This window comes from Aethalodelphis obliquidens, unplaced genomic scaffold (assembly GCF_003676395.1).
Source record: "Aethalodelphis obliquidens isolate GAN/ISIS:26980383/991018 unplaced genomic scaffold, ASM367639v1 scaffold64, whole genome shotgun sequence".
Classification (NCBI taxonomy): domain Eukaryota; kingdom Metazoa; phylum Chordata; class Mammalia; order Artiodactyla; family Delphinidae; genus Aethalodelphis; species Aethalodelphis obliquidens.
The window spans coordinates 487534-500360 of NW_020838008.1; the positions used below are offsets into that span (position 1 = coordinate 487534).

Here is a 12827-nt window from a genome sequence, read left to right on the forward strand (position 1 = left end):
CTCTCCACCTTTCAACTGAAGTCCTCTTGGCAAGAACCAGGTCTTGGTGTTTTTCCCTCCCCAAAATGCATTGTGCCCTGCCTGCCCCTTGTTGGTCTTCAGTGAACATCAAGTTTTTTTTTTTTTTTAACAAATTGCAAGCTTTCCAATGCTTAATTATTGGGATGACAAAAAGGAAAGAACAGGAGACTGCTCTGGCCAGAGAGCTGAGTTTTAGAACTGCAAGGTGTCTGTGTGAGCAGAAAATGGTGCTTGCCAGGCATAATGGAGGTTAGAGAGTTAGAAGAGGATGAAAAGGAGAGGAAAGGCAGGGGCAGGAAATGCCACAGAGAGGAGCTATGTGATACCAGCCCTCAAGTCCATTGTCCATCGCAGTTGAGTAACTCTTTACTCTTCCAAGGCCAGAGGAAAGAGATCAGAGATGGCAGCTCTGGGAAGGCCTCCCATAGACTTTCAGACTACTACTTTGCTTTCTTGGGAAATCAAGGAGTGCAAAATATTCAAGAACCAGTGCCATCCTGGCTCACTCAGTCTCTTGAGTAATTGAAGCTTATCAAAAATCCTCAAGTGAGATTTGGAGCCAAGATCCAGATGAGATCCACAAGTATTCTGGGCCGAGACCAAATGTCAACGTTTGTTGACATTTCTCTTGCTTCAGCTTCCTACCATGTGCTGACTGGATGAAGGACCAATCTCAAGAACTCTCCAACCAAATGCCCTCTGTCAATTCCTTGGCAGCATCTCTCCTCAGTGTTCTGTGCCTCCTTCCTTACACTGGGGAACTAGAATCCACATCTTGGAAAGAAACTGAAGGATCCTCTGGACCACGTTCCTTAAAGCTTTAGTATCCCTGAACATCTGGTCCCCTTTTTTCTCCCTCCTTTGGACCCTTCCAGAACCCCAGATTCCCTTGCCTTGCCCCACTCCCTTGATTTTATTTTTTTAATAAATTTATTTATTTATTTATTTGGCTGCCTTGGGTCTTTGTTGCTGCACGCGGGCTTTCTCTAGTTGCGGCGAGCGGGGGCGACTCTTCGTTGTGGTGCGCAGGTCTCTCATTGCGGTTGACTTCTCTTGTTGCGGAGCATGGGCTCTAGAGCGTGGGCTTCAGTAGTTATGGCTTGCGGGCTCAGTAGTTGTGGCGCACGGGCTTAGTTGCTCCACGGCATGTGGGATCTTCCCGGACCAGGGCTCGAACCCATGTCCCCTGCATTGGCAGGCGGATTCTTAACCACTGCGCCACCAGGGAAGCCCTCGCTTGATTTTAGAATCATTTCTATGAAAGGTCTCATCTCCAAAGTCTGTGTTGGCCGAAACTGAATTAAAAAAGAGAAGGGACTGCTTCCTCTTCACTGACCACCCTCATCCCATCTTCTCCTCCTGCCCCACCCCTGCCAGTCAATCTTTTTTTTTTCCATGAGTGGTAAAATATACATAACATAAAATTTACCATTTTAGCCATTGTTGATCTACTTTTTAAAGATCTTTACACCTTCCCCCGTTTCTTCATTAAGTGAAATGGTCTTTCCCTAAAGAGGTTGAAATGGGAGCAGGTGAGGGGGAAGCAGGATTTGGGGCTCAAAAACCTTTCAGATCACAATACTGTATAGGCCAAAACCTGTGTCTCTAGCTGGTCCAAGGAAAGACAGGCGCCTCCTCAACATCTGGCTCAGAGGATGAGCTTGAGGGTAGGGATGAAGGTCAGGGAGTGGCCAAGTCAAGCCTCCCAGAGGAACCAAGGTTTCTCAATTTCTGGCCCTGGCTCCTATCTCCTGGGTCACGAGGGTTGTCCCCTGGGCCTTTATGCAGAGGCTTCCCCCATGCCGTAGCTGTACAGTGGGTGTCCCTGAGTTGAGGCACTTGTCCTGTCTCCCAAACAAAGGCTTTTTGGTCATAGGGTATCCAGGTGAGTAGAAATGGGAATAAATAGTAGAACATCAATCTAAGATAAGCAGTCCTAACCATGAAGAAGGCAAAACAGGATTCTAAATCTTTTTAAAAACTCACTGGTCCCTTGTCTCCCCATTTAAAAAATGAGTACAGTTCTTTGCCATCCCAATACTAGCTTCGTATCTTTCACCATCTTTTTCTCTCCCTGTTTCTGAGTAGCTATTTTTGAAAACTCAATAATGCATAAGAGAGTAGGAACTGCCACTCTCTCTGGAATAACTCCAGAGCCATTTTGGTTAATTGGCTCACCCCAAGTCTGAAAGCAAGGGAAACTTACTCTGTGAGGTTTGCCTCCTGGCTCTGTAATTTCAGCCACAGTTCCTACAGCTGATGTGCTGGCACAGGCCAGGGACCAGCTGAAGCATGGTGGCCAGCTACTAACTAGGCAGTACTGGTGCTCCACTTAGAGCCTTTCCCAAGCTGCAGTGTTATAGTCTTCTCTCCTTTTGTTCTTAATTGGTGGCCTCAAGTCAGGAGATTTTGTCTGGCAGATGATGCCCTGAGGAAATTCTATTCTTTGAAAGAAGATTCCCCAGAGGGAACCAGGTAAATAAGGACTGGAGCAGAGCTCTCTTGGAAGATGATAGATAGATGTGATGACCTGAAATGCCTCGGTACACAGCAAAAAATAAAATACTAAAAGGCCCGCTATACCTCTTGGTCATGACTGGAGGCATTGTAAATTGGAACAATCCTTTGGGAAAGCAGTTTGGCAATATGTATCAAGAATCTTAAAAGCGCTCATGCTTTTTTACTTAGTAATTCTACTTTATTTAAGAAATCATCCTAAATGCAAATATATATGGATTTCAGTGTAGCATTATTTATAATAGTGAAAAAGTACAAACCACCTGAATGTCCAAAATAAGTGAATGGTTAAAAAGTTATTGTACATCCCCTCTATGGATATTATGCAGTCATTAAGCTGATGGTTAAGAAAGCTATATAAAACTATAGAGAGTTGATTATGTCCTAATGCTAATTTTTTTAAATACAGTATAAGATACAGTGTGTTTTTTTAAAAATGTTGTTCTATGCCTATTTATTAGTTGGTACTTACTGGTTACAGTAACAAAATCCAACTCAAGCTAGTATAAGCTAAAAAGGCAACTAGACAGTAAGGACACTAGATTTTCTCATAGTATCTAAGGACAGGCATGACGTCAAACCTTAGAAGGGTAGGGCGAGTTCTAGAACCAGAACCTGAAACCTAGGGAAGGCTTTCTCTGTCTCTTGTGTTTGCTTCTTTCTGAACATCAGCTTTATTCTTGTCTCCCTGCCCAATGGCCTTCTCTCCTACCTAATCTACAGTCTTGAGCTTTACATCTCCTCATCATCCCACTTCCCAATTCTGGGGGAGGCTCTGATTGGCTCTGCCTGGTCTAAGCAAGGGCAAGACCACACAAAACCAACATGGTACCTAGAAGCCCACCCCTGTGACCATGAGGACAAGAGAAACACCAGCTCCCAGAGAGGGAAACCCCCTATTGTTGCTACTGTAGTATACACAGAAGACTCAAATACACTAGAACATTAACAAAGATTACCTCGAAGTGGTAAAACTCAAGGTGATTTTTTTTTAATTTTGGCATGTATTACTTTATAATAGAAAAATCTATTAAACTCACCATGGCTAAAGCTGTTACTAGCCATGGGGTTCTGCATTTTGATTCTCCCAATGACAGCCACCACAAAGATACTAAAGCTTGGTGGTGCTTGTTTTTGTTAATGAATTCCATCCTAGGAGCTGTTTAAGGAAACAGAAAATCTTCAGTTACACACAGGACTAACTTGAGTTCTTGAACTCTAGCCCAGCCATAAGAATCCTTTCCACTTCTTTCTGGGGAACTTTCTTTATCCCATAATGCTGTGCAGAAGTGTGGTGTGTGTGGAGAAAGTGTGCTTTCCTTCTCTACTACCAGCACCCAGTCCAGAGCTGAAAAGGAATGGACACTCAGTGTGTTGACTTTGTTTGAAGTGAGTCTTCTTTTAGAGAAAAACCTTGAAGATTGAGGGGATTTAGACTGGTAAGAGAGGCCTCCCTGAGCTCGACAGGATCCTCTGCCCCCTCTCCCAAATTGAGGCTTCACAGACTTTCCCAGCTCTTCTGTTCTTCTTCCCCTCTTTGTAAGAGCTACGAACAGTACTTGGAAAGACTGTCTCCCTTGTTTCCCTGATTCTCCTTCAGATATCCCCCAAAAGACCTTATGCCTGAGAGAGGTCTTTGTCCTTCCCTATAAGTGGGACTCCTAAGGGCCCACTTATGTGTCCTAAAAGGACTGAAGTCCTGGCCAATTGCCTGGCAATTCAGGCAGCTCCTGGAGAAATCCTGGTGAAGGGGGAGATAGGGAATAAAAGTGGGAGCTGCCCAACAACTGGACTCAGGAAATGGGACTCAGGACTTCAGATCGTACCGCAGAACAGGAACTGTCATTGGCCAAATAATTCTCTTTTTTTTTCCACATCTTTATTGGAGTATAAATGCTTTACAATGTTGTGTTAGTTTCTGCTGTACAACAAAGTGAATCAGCTATATGTATACATATGTCCCCATATCCCCTCCGTCTTGAGCCTGCCTCCCACCCTCCCTATCCCATCCATCTAGGTCATCACAAAGCACCGAGCTGATCTCCCTGTGCTATGCAGCAGCTTCCCACTAGCCATCCATTTCACATTTGGTAATGTATATATGTTAATGCTACTTTCTCACTTCATCCCAGCCTCCCCTTCCCCCCACCCCATGCCCCCAAGTCTGTTCTCTACGTCTGCATCTTTATTCCTGCCCTTCCACTAGGTTCATCAGTACCACTTTTTAAAATTCCATATATATGCGTTAGCATACGGTATTTGTTTTTCTCTTTCTGACTTACTTTACTCTGTATGACAGATTCTAGGTCCATCCACCTCACTACAAGTAACTCAATTTCGTTCCATTTTATGGCTGAGTAATATTCCATTGTATATATGTGCCACATCTTCTTTATCCATTCATCTGTTGATGGACATTTAGGTTGCTTCCATGTCCTGGCAATTGTAAATAGTGCTTCAATGAACATTGTGGTACATGTATCTTTTTGAATTATGGTTTTCTCAGGGTATATGATGTGCCCAGTAGTGGGATTTCTGGGTCATATGGTAGTTCTATTTTTAGTTTTTTAAGGAACCTCCATACTGTTCTCCATAGTGGCTATATCAATTTACATTCCCACCAACAGTGCAGGAGAGTTCCCTTTTCTCCACACCCTCTCCAGTATTTATTGTTTGTAGATTTTTTTGATGATGGCCATTCTGACCAGTGTGAGGTTGGCCAATTAATTCTCATGTTGAGATGTTGAGTCAGAGAGAGATGAATGCCTTAGAGGCTGAATGAACAGCCATCTTCAGGGAAGTAGAGAGGTCTAACCAATGCCTAGACTGGTACTGAATATTCTTGGACTGGAGGTTAGGTTTCTGCCAAGCCATGGACATTGGATACAAAGGCATAGTGTTGCCTTTTTGGGATCTCCCTCTAAATACTGATGTCTAAACATGCTTATTACCACCCATTGCCAAGAGATGTTTTTGGGGAGTGGCATAACCCTGCAGGGGACCACAGCCCCAGGTAGCTTCTGAGCCGAACAAGTTGTGACAGAAACAGAGTTGGTCTTTGATACCCTATCTTGCATCATCTACCTGTCAGAGAGTGGCCTGATCTCCAGATCTTTCCCTGTTTTCCCGTTTCCTTGTCAGCACTACCTTTCTTCCTGGCCCTGTTCCTGCTCTAATTCTGTCCTGCTTCCTGCTTTCACCCAGGGGAATTGAACAAGGTACAGACATGACTCTATTCCAGAGGTAGCCTTTCAGTATTTCATAACTCAGAACTGCCTCTACCAACTCCCTCCTAAAACTAGAGGAAAATTCATGTGTGTTAGGGGAAGAAAGTTTAGATAATGTTGGTGCAAGCGCTTTCCCTCTTCATATCTCATTCTAAATCCATTTCAATTTCCATCTTCCAGAAAATTAGTGCTTGAAGGTGAGGACAGAAGTTACCTTTCCTGTGGGAAAGTGAAAATTGAATCATGTCGTTTGAATCATCTGTGCTCAGTCCACAAGACAAAGGCAGAATTGTTCAGCACCACGGAGAGTACCTTTCATCTTGAAGATGAGATCAAGGGTGGGTGAAAGATGAGGATTGTGTAGCTGGGACCCCCACCAGTCTGATCTCCTTCCACTCCTGGCTAGCCACCAAGTGTCCCTCTTTTCCTCAATCCCTTAGCATTCACCCCCTTCTTTACTTAACTAGGCTTTTAGGAATGAACTCCCTTACCTTTCCACCCACCTTTCTGCCTCCATGTTATCTGCATCCCCCACCCATCTTCACCTCCCTTCCATTTCAGCAAGGAGCCTTCCTCCTCTGGTCTGATTCTGGTTCCATCTTCTCTTGACTCCTCAAAGACCATGCTCCATCAAACATCTCCTTGTTGACCCAGCTTCCTTCCCTTCAGTCTAGGACAGTGGTCAGGTGTTCCCTAGCTCCAAAGAGTCCTTCAGCTCCAAAGCTCCCTCTGACAGTCATTCACTCTCATTCCTTCTCTTCTCAGTTTAGCTCCTTGAAAAAATAGCCTCTGTTCACTGTCTCTACTTCCTCATCTCCTATTCCCTCCTAAATCCCCTGGAATCTGGGCTCTGTTCTTACCATTCAACCAAAACTCTGTTTGCTGAGGCCACCTGTGACTTCCTTATTTCTAAATATTGTCTTTATCTTATAGACTCATGTGTTTATTTGACCCTGTTGATTTCTTCCACCTTGAAACTACTTGAAGGTCTCCCTAGATCTTTTTCTACATCTCGTCTTTCTGCTCCTACTCAGTCTTCTTCTTCCACTCATTCTCTAAGATTGGATGCTCCTCAGGACTCCATTCTTGGCTCCTATCTCTTTTCACTGTGCTCATTCTTCCTGAGAAGACTTATTCTCCTCTGTGGGCTTCCACCACCACCAGTCCACACCTCTTTCCTGAGATCCCAAACCTCAGTTCCTACTGACTAATGATGCCATCTAAGTGTCCAAAAGCCACTTCAAGGCTCAACATGTCCCATACTGAGCTCATCTAATTTTCCCTGAGTGTAGTTATGCCTTCTCCTGCATTGTCTGTTTTAGTAATTAGCGCCCCTTTCCCAATTACTCCAAACAGAAAACTAGGAATGTCTGGACTCTTTCTTCTACATCTTATCTCTAAAGTCTACTCTACCCTCTTTAACATCCTCCTTTCTGGCCTTTTATCTTCTGCTTCTGTTTAGCTCAGGTCCCTGTCATCTCCTGCTGGCACTGTTGCAGTAGTTCTCTGACCTTCAGTCTCATTCCCTTCCCCTCCATCTTCTATATGGCTATGAGAGGGTCCTTCTCCACCTCAAATCTGATCATGTTACTCCCCCACTCAAGGCTTCACTGGCTTCCCCATCATATTCTTTTTTTTTTTTTGCTGTACGCGGGCCTCTCACTGTTGTGGCCCCTCCCACTGCAGAGCACAGGCTCCGGACGCGCAGGCTCAGCGGCCGTGGCTCACAGGCCCAGCCGCTCCACGGCATGTGGGATCTTCCCGGACCGGGGCACAAACCCATGTCCCCTGCATCGGCAGGCGGACTCTCAACCACTGAGCCACCAGGGAAGCCCTCCCCATCATATTCTGAGTAAAGAACAAAATCAAGACCCATCCTCTCCCACAGTCTGAGCCCTCCTGGCCCCACAACTTTATTTCCTGCCACTTTTCATCATGCCTTCTAGATTTCAACTATAGCAAAATACTGTTCCTTGAATATACAATGCTTGTTTCAGGCTTCTGAGCCTTTGCAGATGTTCCCTGAACATCCTTCCTCCTTCCTCTTAAGCTAACTGGTGAACTGATGTTTTGAGATCTTTTCAAGTGTCTTCCTCTGTGAAGTTTTCTCTGACTTCTTTGTTCCTTTCCCTCTACTTTTATGGCCCTTGTTACATTTACTGATAATTACTGGGAGTTCCTCAAGGATGGGCCTGTTTCTGTTTATCTTTATGAGCCCCAGGCCTACCACTCTTAAATAAGTGAGAGAAATGCAGCATAATGAAGTGAGGCGAGAGAGAAGACAGAATGCCCCCTGATCAGGCCCCTCCTCCCTCTGTGGAGGGAGCATCTATTCCACAGACACCTTCGCACATAAGCCAGGCCCCCACATGTGTGGTGCCAGGGCTGCTGCTGTGGATCAGTCACTGCCAGGGCACATTGTTCATGATTGTGTGGGTCCCACGGAGCCTGTACTAATAAAAACTTTATAGCTAGCACAAATGTAGTGCTCAGTATGTAGTATACTAACTACTATTCTAAATGCTTACATAGTAAGCACTAGATTACATAGTATCACTTTATCCTCACAGAAACCTTTGACATAGGTATTAGTGTTAGTCCCACTCTACAGATGAGGAAACTAAATCCCAGATCACACAGCTAGTAAACGGAGGAGCCAGGATTTTCTTTTTTAAGGAGGGATCTTTTTTTTTTTTTAAATTTTAGAGGATTTTTAACTTTTTAAAAACACTTATCTAGGCTGCACCAAGTCTTAGTTTTGGCATGCGGGATCTTTGTTGCGGCATGAGAGATCTTTAGTTGCAGCATGCGGACTTCTTAGTTGCAACATGTGGACTCTTAGTTGCAGCATGCGGACTCTTAGTTGCAGCATGCATTGCAGGATCTAGTTCCCTGACCAGGGATCGAACCCGGGCTCCCTGCATTGGGAGTGCAGAGTCTTATCCACTGGATCACCAGGGAAGTCCCCAGGATTTTTTAAAAGAATAGTCTAAACTGGTCTCCCTGTATTGTTTTCTCTGTTTTCCCATAAATTTAATAAGTTCTATAGTAAAGCATTTTTAAAAGATTTGACTAAATCAATGTGTTTTAAACCCCTCCCCCACCCTTTTTAAAAAAGCAATAAAACCCTTTCTTCAACCAAAATCTTGAAGAAAGGCTGATATGTAAATGAAATCAAAACGGATCTATTCTGGTTGAAGGCAAGCCAGATCCCCTCCTATTACTTTCCTCTCTCACTCAGCCCTGCCCAAGGCACAGGGCTCAGGAAACACAGTTGAATGAAAAGCACTGGACCAGACTAACTCTTAAAGATTCTTCTGGCACTTTTTCTTTCCTCTAGTTATACTGGCTTTGCATTGGCCATTAGCCTATATATTCTGTCTCAGAAACAGTGAGACTGAGCTATTAATCATCTCTGTAGTCTTTGGAGAATTTGTATGCAGGGTTGTAGAAACACAGGTTGCTGTTAGAGATGCATTTCAATGTCTGTCTCTGCTGAGTGTTTATTAATAATCTTGCTAATCGCCACTCTAGTTCCTGGATCTAGCTAACTCCTGTCAGGTGTCCTTGGGGGGCATTTTAAATTCTCCCTGATTTCTTGGAGCCAGATGCTTCCTTCTGCCTGGACTCCTCTCTGATACTTATATTCATGAATATTTCACATTTAATCTCCCTGATTACATTTCCATGTGATGGTCATGGTGCATTGGCTGCATGTCTCAGGAAAGACATACAGGAAGCCCATAGTAAAGGATTGAGTTTGCAGGCACAGTGCCAGAGATCTTTGTTCCTGCCACTAAGATGGCCTTCTATCATGGACAATGACGGGGAGATTCTGAATGATGAGTTTGCATGGGTCCTCTCAGTCTAGGGCTTTGCACCCTGGCTCTTGACCCAAAGGGACTGGCAGTTTCACTCAAGGATCAAATGCCACTAGGACCTGCCCAGTGGCCGCAGGGACCACACGTGGGTCCCTGTGACCAGAGTTGCTCAACAGCTTCCCAGCCCCCCATCCTTCCTGCACCACCTCCCTCCAGTGTTGCTACCTAGTACTTCCAGCCTGAGAGAAGAAACTCTGATGAACTCATCTGCACTGAGGAGGGAAAGTTAGCCCCAAATGCCTGAGAGCCTGAATTCTTAAAGTTAGCTGTTGGAGGAGGCAGGGATGATGGTCAAAGAGGCAAGATGAGCCAAGGGGCATAGTGTCCTGGAAGCCAGTGGAGGAAACCATTTCCAAATGGATGTGGTATGTGTGACATGTGACAAATGCTACAGAAAAAGTAGAGGAAATTGGAAATCTGCCACTGCTTCCCTGGTAGGGCTCCACAGGCACGTTTTATGGGTTTTACCCTTTGAGAAGCCCGCCCTCAGGCTGCTTTGGAAGTGAGCCTTCCCTGCAGCCTAGGGCTCAGCCATCATGTCTCCACGTTCCCTACAGGCAGCACTTGCGAGGCTGTTTTGACCACAGAGAGGCATGTAAAGGCCACTAGAGGCCTCCTGCTCCAGGGCTGCAGGGGATAGATGCTGCCAGTAATCAGTCTCCCAAGAAGGAGCTGAGCTAGGGAGGCAGAGGATGAGGGACTTGGAAAGACTGTGGCATGGGAAGTTGCCTGGGATACAGGCACTGCAGCTCCCCGCCCCCCCTCACACCTGTTCTACCTTCCTGTCCCATCCCCCTCAAGGAGAGCTAAGGATGGAAGTCGAAGCAGAGGACACAGGCCCAGGTTCTGCCCTCGGGAACTCACAAACCACTATGGCAACACAGCCCACCCTGGGCCTTGCACTCTGAATGGCCTAAGGAAACATAGACAAGGCCAGGATTTCCCTCCCAAACATTCTAGACTTTTCCCTTTTCCCTTAGTGACAAGCGTGTTTTCATCCCCACTGCTTCATTCTAAAGGGAACAGAAATCACCCTAATGGCTATATACCCTTCCCTTGATGGGTCACCAGAAGCCACTCAGATCCCTGGGCCTGGAGCTTTCTCTCTGCCTATCTGTCTGCGCTCCCTGTCCCCAGAGGCAGAGCAGGCACAGCCCTGGATCCTCTCTGCAATCCTTAGGCCTTAGGCATACCACTCTGTGACCCTAGGCAGATGGTTAGGGTGGCAGCACCTGTATCAATGGTTGGTCATTAGTTTCTCAGGGAGAATGTGTATGGCTCCAGCCCCTTCCAACTGACTGAGGCAGGGTGGGCCAAGGCCCTGGATCTTGTAGCAGAGATTTGGGGTGTTTGGGAGGGAACAGTGAGGTTAGAGTAGGACTCTGGGCAGCACGGCGCCCATCGCAATGGGAAGAAGTCAGTAAGGAGGGCAGTGAGGGAGATCGAAACAGTTGCAGACCCTGGACGACACACAGGATGCATGCTTTCCTACCTTCCTTGTCATCTGTAGCGTCAAGCCCTGTGTGGGCAACACAGGACTAACTGGCCACCAGCTGATTTGTCATTATTTGTCTTCTCACCTACCATTCCCAGCCAACCATTTAGGTTCTCGCAGGAGACACTCTTTAGCACTCATCTGTGAAATGGAGAAGTCCTCATTAGAACGGCTGTGGCTGCAGCCTTGAAGTCTAGCCTGGCTTGGACGGTCAGTTCTCTGGATCCTGTGAAGGGATCATTCAGTGCTAGGGGAAACAGAGGGAGAAGGCCTGTCTCAGGGAGCACCTACCCTGACCTAATGCAGACTTAAACTCACAGGAATTTAGAAAGACCTTTCCAAACAAGTACATAGGAAGGGCCCTGAGGAACAGGGCAACGAGTATGGGAGGTTGGAGAAGGTGGTCCTTTGGGTTTAAGGAATTGCGGTAGGCTTCCTGGGGGAGGTGGATCACACAGGACTTAAAAGATAGACACCCAGGTGGGTGTAAGTAGCTCTTCCACCCAGCTCAGTGTCTTCCTCCCGTGGTAGATGGGTCTGTCCCTCCCTCCCTGAATACCCTGCCTGCTGCCAGGGAAAAATACCTCCAGAGGACAGGTGAGAGCAGCCCACTGTGTTCACTTCCTAACAGCTCCCTATCTCTCTGCTTTCTCCCCCAGGACCCAGCCGCCGCCTCCATCTCAGACGGAGACTGTGACGCCCGGGAGGGTGAGTCAGTAGCCATGAATTACAAACCATCCCCGCTCCAAGTGAAGCTGGGTGAGTGTGTCTGGGGGGTGAGGGAAATGTGGGGAGTGGACAGACAAGGTGCTCTGGGCTGGGTTTACAATGAGGTACCACAAATAAACCAACTCAGGCTAGCTGATTCCAAGACTCCAGCCACCAAGTCATTGGCACCGCCAGGCACCTTATCTCCTGCAAGGCCAAGAGGGAAATTACAGTTCTCTACAGGAGCCCAGAACTCTAGAGGCATCTCTGAGGCCAAGAAGGCTCCAGGTATTCCAGGGGATAGCTGCAGGGGTGAAAGCATGGAACCCCAGAGAGTGGGTTGGCAGTCCCATCCAACACTGGACCAGGCTAAGAGGAAGCTGCCTTAGAGGTGGGGTGTCAGTTGCTGTGTCTGAGGGGTAGAAAGGAATGAGGCTCCCCAAACCTAGAAGCTGAGCCCCTCTCCCCATTCCTGTGTCAGCCTATCTGGAGATCACAGGATCTCATCGGCTCCTGTTTGGGGGAGCTTTCCCATAGTTTCTTAATAAACCCAAATCTCTCCCCCACTTTCCAGGGTCACCTTTCCCTTGGGGGTTTATCTCATGTCCACTCCAAAGTCAGTTTATGCTACAGCCTGCTCCTTTGAAGTCACATGTCTCCCAACCATTGCCCAGAGCTCCTGCAGCTGCTGCTGTCACTTCACCCTACGCCGAACACTGCGTCTCTCCCTTCAGGGACCAGTTTCACTCACCCAAGGCTGCCATGCATAAACAGGCTTGTAATTAATAATTTGCCTTCGGGAATTCCCTAGCCGTCCAGTGGTTAGAACTCCGTGCTTCCATTGCCGAGGGCCTGGGTTTGATCCCTGGTCAGGGAACTAAGATCCCGCAAGCCACAAGGTGCGGCCAAAAATAAATAAATATAAAAATAAAAAAATAAAAATTTGTTTTCACGAAGAGAAGTTATAACATAGTGCAT

The 12827-nt window shown here is 46.5% G+C and overlaps 1 protein-coding gene across 8 annotated transcripts in view; it reads left to right on the forward strand.

Annotated features, from left to right (window-relative positions):
• FAM219A (family with sequence similarity 219 member A) overlaps positions 1-12827 on the forward strand; it is a 55090-nt gene that overhangs the window by 35619 nt on the left and 6644 nt on the right. For 4 of the 8 annotated variants that reach the window (XM_027088979.1, XM_027088981.1, XM_027088986.1 and 1 more), the window contains exon 2: positions 11801-11900. In XM_027088979.1, the coding sequence (XP_026944780.1) occupies positions 11801-11900 (100 nt within the window). Of the gene's footprint in view, positions 1-5945; positions 6104-11800; positions 11901-12827 lie in introns of all 8 variants that reach the window. The other 4 variants (XM_027088984.1, XM_027088983.1, XM_027088982.1 and 1 more) reach the window with 3 other exon arrangements.